Source organism: Sphaeramia orbicularis, chromosome 21 (genome assembly GCF_902148855.1).
Source record: "Sphaeramia orbicularis chromosome 21, fSphaOr1.1, whole genome shotgun sequence".
Taxonomy (NCBI): Eukaryota; Metazoa; Chordata; class Actinopteri; order Kurtiformes; family Apogonidae; genus Sphaeramia; species Sphaeramia orbicularis.
In genome coordinates, this window is record NC_043977.1 from 55,895,533 (window position 1) to 55,919,053 (window position 23,521).

At 37.3% G+C, this 23,521-nt stretch overlaps 1 protein-coding gene across 5 annotated transcripts in view; it reads right to left on the reverse strand.

Moving 5' to 3' along the window:
* The window catches only part of epb41l5 (erythrocyte membrane protein band 4.1 like 5), an 81,940-nt gene that overhangs the window by 18,499 nt on the left and 39,920 nt on the right, over positions 1-23,521 (reverse strand). For 4 of the 5 annotated variants that reach the window (XR_003934300.1, XM_030124496.1, XM_030124499.1 and 1 more), the window contains exons 13-17: positions 22,197-22,303; positions 22,033-22,051; positions 20,106-20,151; positions 18,880-18,998; positions 1,220-1,350 (exon numbers count right to left, since the gene is read on the reverse strand). Coding sequence is in view for 4 of the 5 variants with exons in the window: in XM_030124496.1 (XP_029980356.1) it covers positions 1,220-1,350; positions 18,880-18,998; positions 20,106-20,151; positions 22,033-22,051; positions 22,197-22,303 (422 nt within the window). In the remaining variant the exon portion in view is untranslated. Of the gene's footprint in view, positions 1-1,219; positions 1,351-18,879; positions 19,001-20,105; positions 20,152-22,032; positions 22,052-22,196; positions 22,304-23,521 lie in introns of all 5 variants that reach the window. The other variant, XM_030124497.1, reaches the window with a different exon arrangement.

The window sequence follows — 23,521 nt, forward strand, 5'->3', positions numbered from 1 at the left end:
CTCATGGCTTGGAAAATGCCAGTCCACTCATCCTGGATCATCAGGTTGTTAACCCTCTATGGTACGCATTATGATCCCAGTGAGGGAAAAAATGTTTGGAGTGTTTTTATGTCTCAAAATAGACTAAATAAACAGAATCTGAAGAATTTAAAATTTTTTATTTTTTTATTTTTGGGGTTTGGTGCCTGTAGGCAACATTGTACCATAATGATTCATAAGTGAAAAAGAATGTTTTTGTCCAATTTGAACATTGTTTATTTACTAAACATATGCAAAAATATTCAATAACAACCAGAAATCACAATTCATGGAATTTTAAATTCAAAAACCTTCTAAAATGAACTCTTCAAAGGTTTCTTGGCTAAATGTTGCCTATAAACAACATTGTACCATTCAGGAACCCACTGAAATAAACGTGTAAAGTGTAACTAAGTCTAACTAACTTTAAACTATTTATCTCATCAAAGGTCAAACCCATTTGAAAAACAAGAACCAAGTGTTAAATTCCAGTATTTGCTCATCACTGCTTCATTTCAGTGCATGTTTTCTGTCACTCTCCTGTGTCTTTCCTGACATGTGTTGCCATCACTTGTGCTGATGCTGCTCAGTGCTTATGCCACAGGTAGGTGGCACATTCTGTGCACTGCACTTTCACTAGATCCTTCCATCCCAGGTATTTGCACCTGCCTTTTCTTCTCCACCCAAACAGGCCAGTGGTCAGTGTTGTCCTGACAGACAGATGCTTCCATCATGGTTCACTGTTGTCTAAAGGCAACATGTGCCATTTACCATGATGGTACACTGTTGGCTCAGAGCAACGGCTGCATTTTAACAAAATTCCACAATTTAATTAGCAAAGAAATTGCATGAAACTATCAAAACATAAAGTTTAAACACCTATTAGTGTGAGGATATTTTTTCCTGGCAGAAAAAGGACAGGAAATAATGTTTTGAAAGTCTTTTTTTGCAGCAAGACAGTAGAGCTGTTTTCTGAGAAAAATCACGTGAAAAAGGGTTTCAAACTGGCTTCCTGGAGGCCATTTGACTAATTAAAGTGTTTTTATTGTTTCCTTCTGGTTTTCCCTCTTTTTTAAAGTATTGTATCATTTACTGGGATGCATTGTGGCGATGTGACAGGCCAAAAATGGGCAACGTGGTACCATAGAGGGTCAAAGTTTTCCATTTTGCTCTGGGGTTGTGGGGTTATGTGAAGCCTCACCAGCGAGGCTGAGCGGGTCCTCCCTGCTGACACTGGGGGTGGAATAAGCCTCTGGTGTGACTGCGGGGGCCACGTGAGCTCTGAGGACGTCATCGATGCAGGTCTCCATCAAGTCAGGAACCATGGGTAAACTACAGGAACAGAGAGGAGACACAGAAGAACAAACACAGAAGAGTTCATTATAACCACAGGAAGAAAATGAGAGAGAGAACTGAAGATTTCAGACAAAATCACTGAGGAAGAAACAGCTGTGTGACGTACCTGACCAGAGCAGCCGATCACGTCTGGACCCACCCAGATGGCAAAAGTCACCCATGAGAATACAGTAAGACACGGTTTGCAATCTAACAGCAAGATAATACACTATATTGCCAAAAGTCATGTCTCCCCCATCCAAATAATCTGAATCAGCTGTTCCAGTCCCTTTCATGTCCACAGGTGTATTAAATCCAGCCCTAGGCATGCAGACTGCTTTTACAAACATTTGGGACAGAATGGGTCGCTCTCAGGAGCTCAGTGAATTCCAGTGTGGAACTGTGATAGGATGCCACCTGTGCAACAAATCCAGTGGTGAAATTTCCTGGCTCCTAAATATTCCACAGTCAACTGTCAGCTGTATTATAAGAAAGTGGAAGTGTTTGGGAACGACAGCAACTCAGCCACGAAGTGGTAGGCCACGGAAACTGACGGAGCGGGGTCAGCGGATGCTGAGGCGCAGAGTGCGAAGAGGTCGCCAACTTTCTGCAGAGTCAATGGTACAGACCTCCAAACTTCATGTGTCCTTCAGATTAGCTTCAGAACAGTGCGCACAGAGCTTCATGGAATGGGTTTCCGTGGCCGAGCAGCTGCATCCAAGCCATACATCAGCAAGTGCAATGCAAAGCGCTGGATGGAGTGGTGTAAAGCACGCCGCCACTGGACTGTAGAGCAGTGGAGGAGCCTTCTCTGGACTGACCAATCACACTTCTCCATCTGGCAATCTGATGGACGGGTCTGGGTTTGGCGGTCACCAGGAGAACGATACTTGTCGGACCGCATTGTGCCGAGTGTAAAGTTTGGTGGAGGGGGGGGTTATGGTGTGGGGTTGTTTTTCAGGAGCTGGGCTGGGCCCCTTAGTTCCAGTGAAAGGAACTGGGAATGCTTCAGCAGAACAAGACATTTGGGACAATTCCATGCTCCCAACTTTGTGGGAACAGTTTGGAGCCGGCCCCTTCCTCTTCCAACATGACTGTGCACCAGTGCACAAAGCAAGGTCCATTTGGACATGGAGGACAGAGTCTGGTGTGGATGAACTGGACTGGCCTGCACACAGTCCTGACCTCAACCCCATAGAACACCTTTGGATGAATTAGAGCGCAGACTGAGAACCAGGCCTTCTGTCCAACATCAGTGTGGGACCTCACAAATGAGCTTCTGGAAGAATGGTCCAAAATTCCCATGAACACACTCCTAAACCTTGTGGACAGCCCAGAAGAGTTGAAGCTGTTATAGCTGCAAAGGGTGGAGCCACGTCATATTGAACCCCCTAGACTAAGAATGGGATGGCACTGAAATTCATATGCGAGTCAAGGCAGGTGAGTGAATACTTTTGGCAATATAGTGTATATCTATGAATTCCAATGCACTTGGAAAAATATCTTTTAAATATCTGAAATAATGACATTTAAAATAGAATCACTGCTCTGTGGCTGCATTCCTCCACCAACCAGTCAATGTGTTTGTCCATCAGATTCATATAATATTTGTAGTGAAAACATGCAAGGAATGAATTTCTTTCCGTTTACTTTATTAAGTGTGTTTTTGTCTGTCTTCATTTTAACAACAAAGAAATTTGTTTTAGTGCTGAAACACTGCTGGAAAAAGGTGTCTGAATCTGACCACAATCATCTTAAACAGCATTAAACCATTACACCTCTGCAAAGAGTGTCAGAGGTGGAATGTGTTTGAGGGGAAAACCTTAAAATGAACCTTAAAATGGCTCCTAAAAACAAAGTGCCAAAAAGAACCGAGGTAGATCTTCCTTGTTGCAGGATCCAAATCTTCAGTCAAACTTAAGTAGAACTGAGTATTTTTAAAGAGAAGGGCAATATTTCTTTCCCAGATAGTTGCTCTGATGTCGTTCATTTTACACTGCTGGGTCCAATCACATTACATGTACAGGTGACGTCTCCATGACTCCGTTCACTTCTACACAGTCTATGGTTCCAGCATCAAATTCAAGGAAATTCAAGAGAAACAGTGCTGACAAGAATGGGATGGACAGACCTAAATCCTGAAACCTAACATTTCCAGCCTGCTTATTGGCTACTGATACTGACAAAAGCATGGGTTCAGCTTTGGTGAATACAGTCAGACAACCAGGATGACTGACATGAACAGAATGGACTGTTACTGAGCACTCTGTACTAAACACAAACAGGACTCCAACAGACAAAGACACAACAGAACCAACTCAGTCCAAGGTAATAAAACTCCAAAGCAATAACTTTGATGGGAAATTGCATTGTGTAATATTCTCAGAATCTGATGCAACCTGAAGCAAAATATTAGATACATGGGCTTTTAAGGAAAGCTCATCCAGCAGTTTGGTAATTATTACCTCATAATACTGTAGCCTGAAGCCACAGTGAAACATGAAAAGTGAATATTGCCAAACACCGGGAGCTAAAACAACACACAAGTACAGATGTGATGAAAATAACAAGACCTCGCCTGAGGACACAAAACCCACATTTATATAAAACACCACCAAATATCAAGTAATCCCCAGAGGAAGAAGGGAATGAACAGCAGGGGTGAATCCAACCCCCATGTGGGCAAGAAAGAAGCATGGGGGGAAATATGAACTATCCAGATACCTCCAACCAAAAACAGCCACTGAATCCACCACGGTTTAGTCTGAACACATGAACAGGAAGAAAGTGGCTGGAACAGCAAACATCATGTGAGTGAATCTGACTTTATTTTCTTAAATTATGTGAACATACAGTTCAGGAAGAAAAGCATCCTTTGGTCATAGTTCAGTTGTAAACATTTATCTAAGTAATAATAATAACATAAAATCATCATTTGTACAGTGGTGTATTCAAACTACAGCTGTGGTCAGACAGAAGATTTAAAAACTCTTTCTTTTTAAAGTCTCCATGAACATTTATATTGCATACAGTAAAAACAAGAACGTATAGAGGATGTTCCTCTGCAAACAGCGGTCTGCTTCGTCAATGACCCAGATCGACCCATACTGACCAAGTAACTTCTAACTGTCAGGTCTGCAGCTGGGGCTAAAAAAATTAAAGGTGTTCCTTTGGACATAAAAGTACTCCCCAAGTGCAGAGTATGTCGCCAACATATTTACATCAGACAAGACAAACCCTTTACTTAACAAACAGTAGGTTCCTGGTGCATATTAGGTAGTGCAATTAAAATCAAATAAAATGTTATTTCATTTTTTAACATTTTATTTAGAACTAAACTAAGCACAAAAAGTTTGGAAAACTGTGTTTGGAAGATTATTTATTCATTGAAAGTATGCTTCCTGTTCACAGTAGATCTCCCCATGTCACAACTCAATTTTAAACATGCATATATATATATATATATATATATATATATATATATATACATATATACACACACACACACACACAGGGTGGGGAAGCAAAATGTACAATATTTTGAGGCAGGGATTGAAAGACAGTGTATGACCAATTAGTTTATTGAAAGTCATGAGAATTTAAATCTTCAAATCATATTTTACTGCATTTCTAACGGTCTTGTTGTCTACCTCAAGTTCAATTGCCATTTTTCTCATGGATTTGGTTGGATCCTTTAGGATTTTGGATTTGAGAGCTTTAATAAAAGCTTTGGTCCGTTTTTTGTTGCTTCCTCCACTTCCAGACTTTCTGGTAATAGTTTTGCTCATAGTCATTCTCTTCTTTCCATTATAAACAGTCTTTATGGACACTCCAACTATTTTTGAAATCTCCTTTGGTGTGACGAGTGCATTCAGCAAATCACACACTCTTTGACGTTTGCTTTCCTGATTACTCATATGGGCAAAAGTTTCTGAAAAGGTGTGGATAATAGTGTTAGGTATGATTATGACATCAATATATGTTTGGTTTCAAAACAATTGACGTAGTGTCTGCTGAGAAAAAACAACTAAATGTTCAGTGTAAATTTTGCTTCCCCACCCTGTATATAAATAAACCGCTGTGATCTGGGACGCGTGTAGCTATATATATATATATATATATATATATATATATATATATATATATATATATATATATATATATATATATATATATATATATATTCGAGCTACACGCGTCCCAGATCACAGCGGTCTGAGTGACTGGGCAGGGGTGTCAGACTCATTTTAGTTCAGTTCCACATTCACCCCAATATGATCTGCAGTGGGCCAGATCAGTAAAATAAGAACAATGAAAAAAGTAAAATTACATTATGATAATGTTTACATCTACAACATTTCCTTAAAAATCTGAAAAACATGTACAACTTCAAATGTCTTAAGAAAAACAAGTGCAATTTGAACAATATTCTGCCTCAGTTTATCAGCTACACATGTGCATTACAATTAAATACACAAAACATTTAGTAACAGGCAGAATGTTGGTAAAATTGCATTTACTTCATTTAAGACATTTCAGGATGTTCAAATTCAGGTTATTCACATTTTTTGTAAAAGGATAGTTTGTTAATATAAACATTTTCATGCACTTTTTTTACACTAAAACAAAGATAAAATCTGCAGTTTTCATTATTTATAGGTTACTGTGATCATATTTTACTGGTCTGACCCAATTGACATCTAGTAGTCTGTATGTGGAATCTGAATTAAAATGATTTTTACACCACTGATTGATCATTTATTCAGTGTAATTTTTGCATTTCACAAATTCATCCTAAGGGCCAGACTGGACCCTTTGGTGGGCCGGATTTGGCCCCCGGGCCACATGTTTGACACCTGTGTTTTAGGGGGTTAAGTCCTGGGAATAAGAGCGGTCCACATATGAATAAAAAACCAAAATGCAGATGATTTTAATACAGGCATGAACAGGGCAAGAGTGCAGCTGTATTTTTGATTCAATATTACTACAAACAAATATTTACCTGTAAATAAGTGAATACTTGCGACAATGTTTGAACTGAATTTCCCTCTGGGGATTAATGAAGTTAATCTGTATCTGTATAAGAAGGCACTTTTTTGATAGGGGGTTCACAAAACAAAAATCTTCCAGTCTTTGTTGGAAACAGGGAGGTAAACTGGAACCTGGACAATTCCTTTTTTAATAATACACAAAGATAAAAAGTAAAGATAGTGATCTTTTCATCCAAGAAACAGAACTGAAGATTCATAAAATGTGCATGGATTAAACACAAAATAAGAATACCGTAGAATTCCATTACATAGAAATCATCTGAGGAAATCCAAAGAAAATTATTACATCATCAGTGCTTGGAATTATATAAAAACAAAGGATTTGAAGAAGATTATAACGAAGGCATAGAAAGGACATTCCAAGTCCAACAGGGAACTATACGATCTATAGAGGGTATGCACATACGTCACTTCCCCCCAGGCCACGCCCCTCTAAGTCAGACTGAGTGTCTTAAACCAACCTGCTCAACATGACGGAGTATAGCAGTAAACACAGCCAGAGCGAGAAAATATGAAATCTGAAATTAAATGAAGGACAGTTGGACTGGACATGGATCTGTACGAGCTACCAAAGAACAAGTGGTCCATGAACACTGACATGTGGACACACATGGAGGATCCAGACCTGATCCAGGGTGGAGGGGATCAGCGCTATTTGGACCTGAAACTAATATACATGGTTTCATCAGGACTGACAACCAGGGTCCAAAACTAGGACCAGAACCAGCTGATCCAAAGGGTCCAAAACTAGGGCCCAGAACCAGCTGATCCAAAGGGTCCAAAACTAGGACCAGAACCAGCTGATCCAAAGGCTCCAAAACTAGGGCCCAGAACCAGCTGATCCAAAGGCTCCAAAACTAGGACCAGAACCAGCTGATCCAAAGGCTCCAAAACTAGAGCCCAGAACCAGCTGATCCAAAGGGTCCAAAACTAGGGCCCAGAACCAGCTGATCCAAAGGCTCCAAAACTAGGACCAGAACCAGCTGATCCAAAGGGTCCAAAACTAGGGCCCAGAACCAGCTGATCCAAAGGCTCCAAAACTAGGGCCCAGAACCAGCTGATCCAAAGGCTCCAAAACTAGAGCCCAGAACCAGCTGATCCAAAGGCTCCAAAACTAGGGCCCAGAACCAGCTGATCCAAAGGCTCCAAAACTAGGGCCCAGAACCAGCTGATCCAAAGGGTCCAAAACTAGGGCCCAGAACCAGCTGATCCAAAGGTCATTTCCAGTAGATCGTGGACTGACCCCAGTGAATATATGTATGATCTACTGGGACTGAGCAGATTTACTGAGTCTAGTTCAGATCCAGTCCTTTATCCAACACAGATACTACTGCTGTGGACCAGCAGGGCACCACTGGATTCTGGGAAATTAGCAGATTTACACCACCTGGTTTAAATTACCACATTATTCTTGTAATATAATGGTTTTATTGTCGGAATATGACGACTTTAATCTCATAAATGAATGACATTTTTGTTAAATTATGAGTTTTTACTTTATTCTCATAACATTGTGATTCTTTTTGTATTCAACTTTATTCTCATAAAATTACAGGTTTTATATTGATATTTTATTACTTTATTTTCGTAGTGACCAGTGTTTTTCTTTTCTTCTGTGGTCCTAATACTCCGTCGTAGCTTTATTCTCCAGTTCCCCGTATTTGTAAAACTAGGTTGTCCTCAGTTTCAGTTAGTTTACTAATCATGTAGGAGCACAAGGTTCACAATCACAAAATGAAGACAAAAACCAGGAAAGATCTGATCATGAAACCAAGAGCTGCACTAAGAAGGAACGTTAGCCAAAACAATAGGTCATTTCAGGTCTGATTGGAGCCAAAAATTCAGCATAAATGAATGTTAGCTGACACCAAACAGGATCCACAGATCTAGGTTTGGTTTCCTGGATTTGTGGATCCATCTTCTTCTCTTTTCTTTGTCTTTCGGTGTCTGTAAAACGATAGCTCCCACTGCTTTTCAAACCTGTTCATACAATCAATCTCACAACAGCTCTTCCCCATTTTTTATTCAATATTGTTCTTCAGTTTAGACAGTATTGAAGCCAACGCTGTCACTCATGTCCCTCTTTCTGCCACTCAGTGGGCGGAACCGCGGTGACGTCACGTGCATACCCTCTATTGGTTGTTTTGCAGAGTGGAAACTAGACTCCTCAGGCTCACATTCATATCACCTAAACTCAGTCAGTCATTTTAGTAACAAAGGAGGAAGCGAACACGAGGATGATGATACTTTATATATTTTGTGCTGAGAAATGATTCACTTCATTTAACATTTTGGTATTTGTCCTTGGCTGTGGTACAGTCACTACCACAGACAAAGCGTTGCGTTAAATGCTCGGCCGTTGCGTGTGCTGTCGGTTTGTGCCCGTACACAAGGTGAGACCAGTGGCTATGATCTGTCCGACTCCTGGTTGTGGGAGGATGGATGAGAACAACCGGCTGGAGAAGGCAGAGAAGAGGGGGAGGGGACAACCAGGACAGCAATGTTGAGAAATGAGGGTTTGGAGGACTGGAGGTGGAGCAAAAGTGAACGGGAGCAATTAATTTATATGGCAACAAAGGGAAGATTGAGACGGTTTGGAAAATGAATGAAAAAAAAACAGAGATGAGACAGATAGAAAGCAGAAAATTAAGAAAACAAAGCGCAAGGCAGCTATGGGGAGTTAGCAGGAAGTTGGTAGGAAATAGAATGAGCTCCATATCACTTCAGAGAATAAATGATATGTTCATTTGAGAATGAGACATAATCTGTGTTTTTATTACCTATTTTACTCACATTTTACACTCTATGCACAGCCCCACTACTTCCTGAACTTCAGGTGGGTCCTTTATTTCCTGTCTTTCATTATTGGAAACACTGATTAATCCTTTTTTTTTTTTTTTACTTCACTCCAAAAATGTTCACACAAGAGTGAAAAATGCGTTCTCTGCATCTCATTTCATCATTTTTTTTTTTGTCTCCTAACCACTTCCATGTGTGTGCAATTACACATCCAAACCGTTTGCTCCTCCCTTTCAGACGTGTTAAATACAGACACAGTTTCTATCGGCAAAATTACTTTCTGGTTTGATAAATCACTCTGCGTGTGCTAAATTAATATATTTACATTTTCTCCTCCCAGCACACGCACAACTGTGTGTAAACGCCCCATATTACATATTCACTGTGTCAAATGTACTAACTGGATGCAGACACACTATTTTGCACCTATGAAAGACGCAACCCTTATTGTGCACCGTTAGTAAATCAGTTTGGACATTTTTTTATGTGTGCAATGAGTTTGCACACCTTTTAATACACGCAAACTTTTAGTAGATCTGACCCTATGCCTGCAGCAGGAAGTAGCGTAAAACAAACAAAAGAGCGTCCAATCAAAATAAATTAATCAAGTCATCGTATATTGTGAATATATACTACCGGTCAAAAGTTTTAGAACACCCCAATTTTTCCAGTTTTGTATTGAAATTCCAGCAGTTCCAGTCCAATGAACAGCTGGAAATGGTACAAAGGTAAGTGGTGAACTGCCAGAGGTAAAAACAAAAAAAAAAGGTAAGGTTAAACAAAACTGAAAAATAATGTACATTTCAGAAGTATACAAAAAGGCCCTTTTTCAGCAAACAAGAAATAGGTTAACAACTTAAAGCAGTTCTGCAGCAGTGAAGGTTGATTAAGCCTGGAAAGTTGCTGCTACCAATTCCTACAGGTGTCCCAACGTTTGTGAATTCCTTCAACCCCCTCTGTCTGCAGAAAAGGAGTGTTGAACACACTGTGGTACCATTCCGATGGAGCATTATTTGAACAGTACTGGACTGCAGAGAGTAGTGTGTTACTATAAAAATGGAAAAGAGGAAAAGGCAATTAACAAAAGAAGAGAGACAGAGCATCAGAAGACTGAACAATGTAGGTGTGTCCTCCAGAGAAATGTCCAAGAAAGTCCAGGTGTCAGTCAGTCCAGTTTCCTTCACCATCCAAAGGCACTCAGAAACTGGACTGGGAAATGCTGACAGGAAGAGGTCTGGCTTTTTGTAAAATTCTGAAATGTACATTATTTTTCAGTTTTGTTTAACCTTACCTTTTTTTTTTTTTTTTTTTTTTTTTTTTTTTTACCTCTGGCAGTTCACTTCTTACCTTTGTACCATTTCAAGCTCTTCATTGGACTGGAACTGCTTGAATTTCAATACAAAACTGGAAAAATTGGGGGGTTCTAAAACTTTTGACCGGTAGTGTAGCTCTCTAATGTAAACTGGAGTCCTTTCTGTCTGCTTGTTTGGAAAATTTCTGAACTATTATTAGGGAAACCTACTACTATTTCCTTTGGAATATGTCCCATGATGTTAATGGAGCCCAAACTTTTAGAGTCAGGACCACAATAGGTTGCAGATCATTTTATTTTTGGAGTGAAGGAGGGGTTGCCGGTCCTTCCTACCAGAGTAAAACACTGCAATTAATGTTGTAACAGTGATATGTAAAGTCATTTCCCAAATTTTAACAGTAGAATACTCTTTTGGCTTTACTTGTGTATTAAGCTGCAAAACCTGGGTTAGTTTATGTTGGTTGTCAAATTGTTTCTTTCATATCTCTGCCATTTGTCAGCATATTGCCAACAGATGTTATTAATGAGAGTTAAAAGCCATTTTTGAACTTATTATCTGCCAGCTTTAAATTACATTGTGTCCAAGAGTGAAGTGGATTAGGGAGTAAACAGCATTTATTACCTCCACCAAGGAGGTTATGTTTTTGGCAGGGTTTGTTTGTTTGTTTGTTTGTTGGTTAGTTAGCAACATGACTAAAAAATTTATGGACTGATTTTCATGAAATTTTCAGGAAATGTTCATACCGGCACAAAGAACAAATGATTAAATTTTGGTGGTGATCGGTGGGGACTGATCTGCCTTGGTGGAGGTCTGCGCTCTCAGAGTGTGTTTCTAGTTAGAGCTGCAACCGATTAATCGACTCAAAGTGATTCAAAAAAATCATTCAACCGCAATTCTCCTGAATCAAAGCTTTGTTTCCTTCATTTCTCTGCTGTTAAACATTGGTTCCACTGTTGTGTTTCACACAGACGCTTATTGTGACGCACAAAGAAGCTTCAATTCAGGAAAACTGCAATAGAATATTTCCCTTCAATCAATTCGAGTTGATTAATTGAATCGTGAATTTTTGCATTGGCTTCAAGCACCTAATCCATTAATCAGTTGCAGCTCCAGAGTTTATTCAATATTATTTTGATCTGGAGAAGAGTCATATTTGGGAACCACTGCCTTCTAGTGCCAGGGTTTGAAAACAGACCATCCCATCACTATTATCATCAGTAATCATGTGGAACAGGACTCAGTGGAGGGTCATTATTTGTTAGTGTTTTGTTCGTGGTTAGGACAGATGACAGTGACACTACCACTAAATTAGAGTTTTTTCCAAGCATTATTGATCAATATTATCATTACTTCAGATGTATTCTGTGGGAAGAAAAACTTAGGCACATGTTCAGAGTTTTGTTAAAGAATGAGAGATATACAAGCTATAGACAAGAGCTCACTCACATTTTTACAGCTGATGGTGGAAATGATTGAAGCAAAATCACCAGAGAAATCATGAACAGGTAGAGCATCAAGTGTTAATAAGTTTCAAACTGTTCTCACGTCCATTCAGTCTGGACGTCTGAACCCAGGGGTCATCTCAGATTAACACACATAAAACCAGTGTCACAGAATTAGAACTTTTTTCTTATTTCTCTTGGTTTAAATACTTAGGCCTTCATCTGTTATTGCATTGAGCATAAAAAGTCAGGTCCATGTTAATATTCTAGACATACTTCATCATTCTGTCCTTATCAGGATTCTGTTCAAACTGCAGTATCTGAATATACAGGCTGTCCATAAAGTCTCTTTACGATTTAACAAATCTACTCCAAAAGCAAATGAATCGACAAATCTGTAGAAATTATTACAAAATGAAAAGTAGATATTGAAGGGTTTTTTTTTGCTTCATTTAATACACCTCTATATGTTCCCCATTAGTCGCATGAAGCACATCAAGACGGTACTGGATTTCTTGCCATGTTCGCTGCAAGGTTATAATAGTTTTGGATTTTTCATTATAAGTTTTTTTTTTTTTTAGTTTTGACTTTTTTTTCTCTAATTCAGTTTTAATTAGCTTTTACAGCAGGTTTGCTAGTTTTTATTAGTTTTCGTTTTTTTCTAAATGGTTAGTTTTAGTTTAATTTTAGTTTCTTTATATCTTTTCTCTTCTTCTCCGTCGCAGATCCCAGACAGGACTCTGCTGCTTTCTCCCAACTTTAGTCTCCATGTTTCCAGGTAGAGTGGGGACCAGAAGACGACTGGAAACCACAAGTGACGAGAAATGACGGACCGTGAAGTGTCGTATGGAGCCGCTAGCTAAAAGTTAGAGTGAAATAAATCAATTTCGTATCAATCCGACATTGACAAAGATGAAAACGAAAGGAATTTTATCCATAATTTTTATGTTTTAGTTAGTTTTGTAAACACACAATACAGTTTCAGTTAGTTATCATTTTTTTCTTTTAATTATATTTTTTATTTAATTCAGTTAACAAAAATGGTTTTTCAGTTCTAGTTTTCGTCATTTCGTTAGTTTTCGCAAACGATAATAACCTTGGTTTGCTGTAGCATAGCCTCATCAATGGTGGCCATGGCATCAGTGATCTTTTGTGCAGGTCGATGTCCTGTATCTTTGTTTATAGCACATCTTTAACATAACAGGTAACAGCAGGTCTGTCCTTCCTGCAGCTGTCAGGCTCCACAACAGAAACTGCTCCAAATAATTCTGTGCAGTAAACCATGCAATAAACAATATCCATATCCAACCTGTGGCATGACCAGCATGTGCACAGCTGTAAATAGTATATAGCTTTTTTGATCTTTGATTTGTCTTTACTTTTGATTTTGCACTTCTTTTGCTCATGTGTGCTTTTGTACTTCTGCTGCTATAAACCTGGAACTTCCCCTTGTGGGACTAATAAAGGCTTCTCTTCTCTTTTAACCCCACAGAAAAAAAAATCCAGGGAAGAGATATCGGGTGAACAAGGTGGCCAGGGCACTGTCTGATTTAGGAACCCACAAACATGCAGTCCCCACTGTGGTGGTGCACCATCTGCCTGGAAAATGATGGTTGGTTGAAGGTCATCCAGTTGCGGTGCCATATATTTAGTCAAAAGGTCAAGGTAAACATGTGCAGTAATGGGTTTCTCATTGGAGAAAAAACAACCAATGATCAGTGATTCTATTGCACATGATCCCACAACGTGATTACCAACTTTGATAACCGCTGAATACATAGAACTAAGCAACATATCTCCTCTAGGGATGTAATGATTACTGGTATAACGATAAACCGCGGTAAAATTGCAGACGGTTAGTATTACCGTTTAAATTCTAATTCTCATGATAACTGTGTTTGATTACCGCACTTTTAGGGGAAGAAAAACCCTATGTAAAGATCTGCTTTTATGTCAAACATTTGAGTATAGGTTTAATTTATTACAATTTTTGTTTTTTTTATACCTAATATTTGGAACCAATATTCACTTTTAAAGTCTTTGAAAAGGTTCGTTAAGCATCTGTGTGTTATTTATGCAATAAATTATATACATTTTTCAAATCGGATTTTATATGTTTTGTGTTTTCTGACCTTTTATGTTTTTATAGTTGGTTAAAGTGAAAAAATAATAGACAGATGATATAGATGAAGCTGTGCTGAAAAAACAGATCCCAAACATGGGTATAGTAAACATTTGTTTATATAGTATATAAAGGCAAAATCAAAAAGACTGAAAAATGGATAAAATAGACTCAGACCACTAAGGGTTAATATTTGAATGTTTCTGCAACAGAAGGGACATTGTGACTATTATTTTATTTGTTATTGGGGGTTTTTTTCGTTGGTTTTTTTTTTCATAATACAACTTGGTTAAATTATTTCAGTGTGTGTATTAGTACTTTTTGAACATTTTGAGCACAGTTTCAACAATACCGCGATAATAATGATAACCGTGATAATTTTGGTCACAATAACCGTGATATAAATTTTCTTATTGTTACATCCCTAATCTCCTCAATTGCTTTTGTCATACATTTTAATTGTACAGACTTTATGGATACCCTGTGTATCATAATAAATATCAATATTGCTCAAAATGGAAAGAAATGTTATGAACATATTTTTACTCAACCTTATATCGTTATAACTCCGTGTAAACTACGTTCTGTTTGGAAAAAACTGATGTCACCTCAACAACACATTGTGTTTAAGTCCTGAACAAAACCCAAAAGTCCAAAACTCTTGTCAAGTCACATCATGGATAAAGTATGTGATGCCAAAGAAGACCCCTCATAGCATTAAAATCATCCCATCACCAGCACTGATTAGGTTGGCATTTCATGCTGATCAGAAGTGGACAGACAGCAAATCACAGTAAACAATTTCACAGCACAAGAACCCGCTTTCCAAAGCCCAAATCATACAGGCCGTCACTGCGCAGTTACTGATTGGTTAAAGCAAGAGCGACGGCGAGGCTCGGTGCGTTCTCGTACCTACCTGACCTGCCTCAACAGGAGACCTCAGTACAAGTTAATACTGGAAAACACAGGACACACAGCAGGTTTGGATCACAGACTGGTTTGTACAGTAGATTTCTAAGCATTTATTTAAACACAAGCTTTGCATTTCCTGTAAAAATGCATCCACAAACACATTCCAACAATTCTAGGATGAAATCATTATTATACCAAAGAGAACAAGTAGGATGAGAATGTGGCCGGATGAAATCATCTTTTCTGTAAACACACAGTAAGCGCACGCTATAAAAACCAACCTGTTACATTCACACACTTTGCTCAGTAGCAACAACTGCATTTTCCCCAAGTTTGGAGAAATGATGGTCATGTGGAATCAGACCATGAAAATGTCTGTTACTTTAGGTCAAGACAGGACCAGGGGGGTAAGAAAATATCAGTATTCCAATATATCGCGATATTTCACTTCACCTTCACGATACTGTATTGATATTAAAAAGTACTGTATCGATATTTTTAGGTATTTAGTCAAATTGCAAACATGGTGGAGGTTCACTTTTGTTTTTTGATTTTCAGGCTCTGTTATTTCTATATTCACATGGAGATTTTGTTCTGTTGTTTGTATCCTATAAAAGTACTATTGTGATATTGCAGGTCATAAATGTAGTTTTGTGAAACTGATAATTGTTTTGTTAAATAATGGATAATTCAAGCATCCTAAAAGCACTTTTTACTGTCTGAAAGAGGCAATTTTTTTTTTTTTTTTCAAGCTATACTGTTTAGTTGCTATTTACATTTATGATCCTTTTCATTGTAATATGATGTTGTCGTTGTTTGTCAATACTCTGTCGTTGTTGTTGTTTTTGGTTTGTTACCTCCGCCAAGGAGGTTATGTTTTTGCCAGGGTTTGTTTGTCTGTCTGTTTGCTGTCCGTTAGTGTGCAACATAACTCAAAAAGTTATGGACAGATTTTGATGAAATTTTCAGGGTTTGTTGGAAATGGGATAAGGAAGAAATTATTAAATTTTGGTGGTGATCGGGGGTGGGGGGGCCCACGGGGGGGGCCACTGATCAGCCTTGGCGGAGGTCTGTGCTCTCTGAGTGCTTCTAGTTTGTTAATTTGATTGATTTCCCCTTTATGTGTTGTTGTTTTTCTATCCACATTGTCTTGTTAACATTCACTAATGGAAAAAAAAAAAAAAAAAAGTTTGGGTTTCTTTATTGGGAATGCGCAAAAATAATGTTGTGATGCTGGATGATTCAGGGACTGAACACTAAGTATACTTTTCGCAATAGAATCCGAACATTTAAGCAGGATCTTAAACTGTAACGTCTGTAAAACATTATTGATTTATTTATTTATTTATTTGTGTGTTTTTTTGTACTGGTAAAGCCACATGTTAAAAATGCATTTATCCAAATGCTGCACTATAAGTTTTTCCAGGAAATAATTTTAAAAAAAGCAACAAAACAAAAAAATATCGCTTTGTTAACAGTATCATGATATATCACAATATATCAAATTGTGATCTTAGTATTTTGATTTGTATTGTATCGCCAGACTCTTGCCAATACACAGCCCTAGACAGGACTAATGATTAGATGAATGCTGCTGAGTCAAAATAAACCGAAACAGATCAAATGATGAATGGTAGAGCAAAACTAGAGGCAGAAGACATCTCTCTCTGCCTGGCACCCTAACTTCCCTCTACTTTCCCTGATCACAACAACCCAGGGTCAGCAGATAAGCCATGTTAAGCCACTCTCATGGCATTAGCCCATAAAAACACTCCTAGTCATCCACCCACCTTCTACGGCACTCAGCAGGGATCAGCCGGCCACTACTGGCACCGAAAATACCACAAAGGATGAACGGGAAACTGATATTTAAGCTATTTATCTGTCAACTTCACGATTATTTTCTAAATTTTTTTATTCTCCTTTCATTTATGGTTGCTAGTGCGACACACACAAGTATAGTCCCTTAAAATATATTATATATATATATATATATATATATATATATATATATATATATATATATATATATATATATATATATATATATGTCAAAACAACAGACAGAAACAGGTGCAAAAGAACAAATTCTGAGGCAGTATTCATCAAAACCTCTACAGCACAGATGTCAAACATGCGGCCCGGGGGCCAAATCTGGCCCGCTAGAGGGTCCAATCCGGCCCCTGGGATGAATTTGTGAAATGCAAAAATTACATTGAAGATATTAACAATCAAGAATGTTAAAATCATTTTAGTTTAGGTTCCACATACAGACCAATTAGATCTCAACTGGGTCAGAACCAGTAAAATACTATCATAATAACCTATAAATAATAACAACTGCAAAGTTCATCTTTGTTTTCATGTAAAAAAGTAAAATTACATAAAAATGTTTGTATTAACAAACTATTCCTTTACAAAAAGTGTGAATAACCTGAACAAATATGAACGACCTGAAACATCTTAAGAGAAGTAAATGCAATTTTACCAATATTCTGCGTGTTACTAAATGTTTTGTGTATTTGTAATTGTAATGTAAACTGTAATGCACATGTGTAAATGATAAACTGAGGCAGAATGTGGTTAAAATTGCACTTGTTTTTCTTAAGACATTTCAAGTTGTTCATGTTATTCAGATTTTCAAAGAAACTTTGTACATGTAAACATTATCCTGATGTCATTTTTCTTTTTTTCACTGTTATTCTTTTACTGGTCCGGCCCACCTGAGATCATACTGGGGTGAATGTGGAACTGAACTAAAATGAGTCTGACAGCCCTGCTCTACAGTTTCAGAGACATTTTGATCCATAAAAAACTCTTCACCTATGGCAGTGATCGGAGGAAAGCAGCAGACCTAATATTATAAATGAACCCTTTCATGCATAGTGTTCACTCCAGTGGACAGTTATTCTGCTGCTGTTTTCTGGTATATTCACAGGTTTTGTTGTTTTATTTGCATAATCAGCTGACACAGTGGACACTTATGCACCGCCCCATACACTGACATTATACCGTTACTTTAACTTTCCTGTTCTTGATCAGTCTGATCTGCAGTGATATGTTTGACTTTAAATCAATAGTTAATTGTGAGATTGTAATTAACAGTTTTTTTTTTCTTAAATGTTTGTTTGTTTTTTTGCATATTATCTCCATGAACTAGGAAGATTATTACTGTTAATAATCATTTAAGAAGAAGGGGTTGGAGTTTATAAGTTATGCTTCTTCTCACTCCTTTTCGAATATGTTTTATATGTCTTATGTTTAAGTGTTTTGTTTATTTATTTTCATCTGTTTTGACATTCATATTCAAAATAAATACATTATTCAATCAATCAAGTGAGTCATAACTAGTATTAGAACATGTTAAAATGTGAGAAAACATCTGATTAGCAGCATAAAAATGTTTTTTATTTCATTGTTTTCATATCACTTTCTGATGTTGGGTTTTAAATACATGTTTCTTTGCTTCAAGAATACAATGTATGGTGTAGCTGAGTGGACATTTTTGTAAATCCATGAAAAAAAAGCTCAGTTGCACAGTTTTTTCATGCCTAATGAGGAATAAAAACACTCAAGAAAAGATCTCGACAAAGGTTCTAATAATTCATGCATGAAAGGGTTAAATAGTCTGTCAGAACTCCAAGTGGAACAAAATACTGTTTGGAATCAGGGTTTTCTTTGAATGTACTGTTAGAGAGGACAAAAATGTACGGTGGTAAGCAAAATACAGCGGTACGATTAATTTTTTTTTTTTTTTAATTACTTTTAGCAGATGTTTCAAATTCTGTTTTTATATCACAAGGGATGATGAGATGAAATATTCACCACTGATCAAAAACCATCCATATTTGTGAAAAAAAAAAAAGCCATATGTTCCAAGTACCCACCCTCTCTTTTCCCCTCCTGGACTTCTAGGTAGAGCTTCGATTTCCATCGGACCACAGACAGAGGCAGGTATGGGGCTGACGACAGGTACGCCTGACCACGCCCCTCGACTTGGAGAAACCTGTGGATGTCCACACATACGTTACCACAGCGGTAAAGCAGCAGAGAACTTTAGAAAGATGAAGGAAATTAAGAAATACAATTAACACAAATTAATCCATACATCAGGGGTGTCAAACTCATTTTCCTTCAGGGGCCGCATTCAGCCCGATTTGATCTGCAGTGTGCCGGACCAGTAAAATAATAACAGAATAACATATAAATAATGACAACTGCAAATTTTTGTCTTTGTTTTAGTGTAAAGAGGAAAAAAAAACATTAAATTATGAAAATATTTACTTTTATAAACTATCCAAACAAAAAGATGTGAATAATCTGAAAAAAATGAAATTTCTTGAGAAAAATAAGTGCAATTTTAACAATATTCTGCCTCAACTTATCATTTCTACATGTGCATTATGGATCAGATCTACAAAGACACTAAACACTGAGGAACAGGCAGGAAATTTTTTAAATTGTGCTTCATTTTCTTTAGACATTTCAGGTTGTTCATATTTGTTCAGGTTATTCACATTTTATTGTTACAAGATAGTTTTTCAATGTAAATATTTTTCAGAATTTAATGTTATTTTTTGCACTAAAACAAAGAAAAAAATTTGAAGTTGTTAATTCAAGATTTTTTTTGCTTAATTCAAGATTTTTTTGCTTAATTCAAGATTTTTTTTGTCTTAATTCCATATTATTTTTTTTACTTAACTGAAGATTTTTTTTGGCTTAATTCAACATTTTTTCCTTATTTCACGATAAATTTATTTTTTTTGCTTAATTCAAGATTGTGGAATTTTTGACTTTGCAAAAAACATCCCACGGGCCAGATTCGAAGCTTTGGCGGGCCGCATTTGGCCCCCGGGCCGTATGTTTGAGACCCCTGCCATACAGTCTTTATGGAACTTTCTGTTTCCTCAAATGGACTTTCTATGTCACAGTGAAAACAAAACAAATAACTGGTTGTTTTGCGAGGCTGTAATCTGGTCTGTAAGGCAGGAACTGACGCTGTGCTTCAGGTCTGTGCTCTGAGTCTAAAGCCGTTCTTGTCTGTCGCTCTGCTCGGCTTTATTTCTCTGTTTAGACCAGGGATTAGAAATGGGACAGTAGTTTTGATCCTCACCTTGTTGTCTTTGCTGGAGTTGATCCCGTTGCCCGAGGAAAGAACCCTGAGGATAGAAAACAGTTTTTCAGGATTCTATTTAAAAAGCAAAATGATGAAAACAACTCATTAACGCTGTAAATGGATTTAAAACAGAGTAAGTTTAATGTAGTTACTGCCTCTTTTATTGACAGTTTATCAGAATGTCCATCCTCATCCTCACTGAAGACAGCAGCAGTTGCATTCTGACTTTAAAGGTTTTACTTTTAAAAGGTATAATTACAGGAGGTATATATTTTACCAGACAGTTGTGCCGTCAGTCTCTTCTGTCAAAACACTGAAACTGAGTATTATACAGTTTATGCTTTTGTGGAAGTAAATCTGTCTCATCAGATTTTGAATTATAAAAGCCATTGAATTTCTAGCACTGAAATTTTTTTGCACTGACATTAAGTGTCTGAATTTTTTGTCTCTGAATTCAACTATGTTCATAAATTTAGAATTAAAAAAATTCCGATGCAAATAATTCAGATGCGAAAAATTCAGAAACAAAAAATTCCGATGCAAAAAATTTAGATGCAAAAAATTCAGATCACACATCTGCGCTGACCGTCTTCCTGCACTGGTATCACATGACCAACCTAACGTAATTCGATTGGCTGGCTGTCGGTTCAACTTCAGATAGAATCGATTGCTTTCCTTGGTGTCCCGGAAGTGTGATCTGAATTCTATGCTTCTGAATTTTTTGCTTCTGAATTTTTTGCATCTGAATTTTTTTTTATTCTAAATTCACGAACATAGTTAAATTGAAAGACAAAAAATTCTCTTACTTAATTTCAGTGCAAAAAAATTCAGTGCTAGAAATTCAATGGCTTTTATAATTCAAACTGATCAGACAGATTTACTTCCCTATGCTTTCTGTGACACAGGTCTGCCCAATAAGGAACTCTACCACTAATGACCTGATCTGAACTTTAACTCACTTTATCTTGATTAAGCAGCACACAAATAAAGTGAACCATTTACCTTCGTCAGGTTTTAATATCCATCTATAAGGAAGTTCCAAATGGTGATGAATAATTGCTAAAACCTGAGCTACACAATATGTATTGTTCTCTTCAAGGCTACCACACACCTTCACAGAAACAATAACTGTCATTTACAGAACACAGGTTTACTGTTGTGTTGGTCTGTTTGCTTGGCTAGGTGGTTAGCATGCTAACTACTGTGGAAACCTCTGCCAACTTTAACCTCCTCAGACCCAGCTATGGGTTTTCTGTCCACATTTGTGGACAAGAGTTTCACAACTTTATACAAAAAAAAAAGAAAAGAAAACTGTCCACCACAAAGGACATTCCATAAAAATTTTAAAAACTGCATCTGAAAAAACTGTTGCATTATGTTTCCAATATAGGCACTTATTTAATAAAAAAGACAAAAAGCTTGTACTTTGCTGACATTTCCTGGGTCTTAGGAGGTTAATGCCAAAACCGACACTGGTCATTTTTGTTCATTTCTTATGCTTAAAAGTATAAATATTACAAATGTGCCATTCAAAAGGACCTGCTTTGCCTCGGTGTAGGTCTGTCACAATGCTGTGACTAAACTGGTCCCATGACAGCTTAACTACCACTGACCAACAGCCACTGACATCACATCCTGAGCCCACATACAGATCCTTACAGCTGGTTTTTATCAAGATTACAGTTCAGCCTCATTGTGAAACTCAGTGACTAAAAATGGTGTGAGTCATTTCTCGTGCAAAGCTTCCAAAACCTGTACTATATCAAAGTAAAAGAAACACACACTACACACAACAAATTCTCTGCTTGGAGTGTGTATGATTAAGCCCATTAATTCTATATTAGAGAATTAATATGCTCTTTCAGCTTCATACTGGAAATGATCTAATAAACTTTTTCAGCTTAAATGTAAATACTGTACTCACTCAAGTGGATTGAAAGGTCCTGTGAAACACAAAAAAGAAATAGTAAGACACCAAAAGATGACATATTCATAAGAAATATGAGTTCACATAATGTTAGATAGTTTTGCCATGGTGTGTGTACTTCATTTTAATGGTCACTGGTTTGTTCTGAGTGTTGTGTTCACCTCGGTTCTGCATGGTTCTTCTGGAGTACCGTCGACTGGGACGTCTCTCAAATGAGGCCGACCGTCGTGCTTTATTGGCTTTTGTTGTCTGATATTCGGTCTTCCCGCTGGTCAAAACACACAAAGACAAATACTCTGACACATACAGGGACTTTCACTTGGAAGTAAAGGCATCTTTTATCGATACAACATCCAACTGTTATACAAAAAGGATGTTTCCGAATGATATTAAAAACGGTTTTATCTCCAAAACAGCAGACAAATACATGACCCCTCTGGGCAATAGGTCTCCATTAACAACAAACCTTGTAACCACTTTGTTAAACCAATACTACTGACAATGTTTATCCAACTGGGTAATGTTTAAACACACACTGAGAGCCTGTCCTGCACCACTGTTACGTATTTGTGTACGAATGATACTGTATTCCAAATATAAGAGGGATAGATCTGTTCAGACATGTTGTGGACTTAAAAAATAGGACCAAGGGTCCTGTAGTCCAACGGCATATTTAAAGACATTAGTTGACATTCGTTTGACCTTTCAAGGTCAAAGGTCATGACACCAAATAAAGGCCATATATGACTTCCAATCTATTGCCAAGAGTAATTATATCAATAACTTCAACTGTTTTGATGTTTTAGCACTTTGAGATTTGTCCCATTATAAACCAATGGGGACTTTAAAATTTAAAAAATTCATAAAAAAAAAAAAATAAAAATTTAAAAATCAGTATTTCTCAATTCTTTGAACAAACTTGGTAGACCTTACCCCAAGGAACCTATGTTATGAATTTCAATTGATTCTGGCTGATGGTTTTGTAGAAGACCTTTCTAGAAATCTGGACATACATTACTTTGGGTTTGACCTTTCGAAGTCAGTCAAGGTCAAAGGTCATGGCACCAAATGAAAGTCCATATGGGACTTCCTATCTATTGTCAATAGTAATTATATCAATTTATTCAACTGTTTCCAAGTCATAGGACTTTGAAATTAGTCCCATTATAAACCAATGGGGATTTAAAACACTTCAAAAATTCATTAAAAAATTCCCAATTCTTTAAACCAACTTGGTAGATCTTATGCCAAAGATGTTCCACAGCAAATATCAAATCATTCTGACTGATGGTTTCAGAGAAGAAGATTCTTGAAAAATTGTTTACAGACAGACGGACGACAACTGGTACCAATAGTCCATCAAATCTTCGGGCCGTTGAACAAAAAAGCTAAAACACATCACTTTCTAAACAAGCCCTCCTTCCTTAAAGTCTCCAACAACGCTGTGAAGGATATTTACATTATATTGTGACATCACAGTAAATAA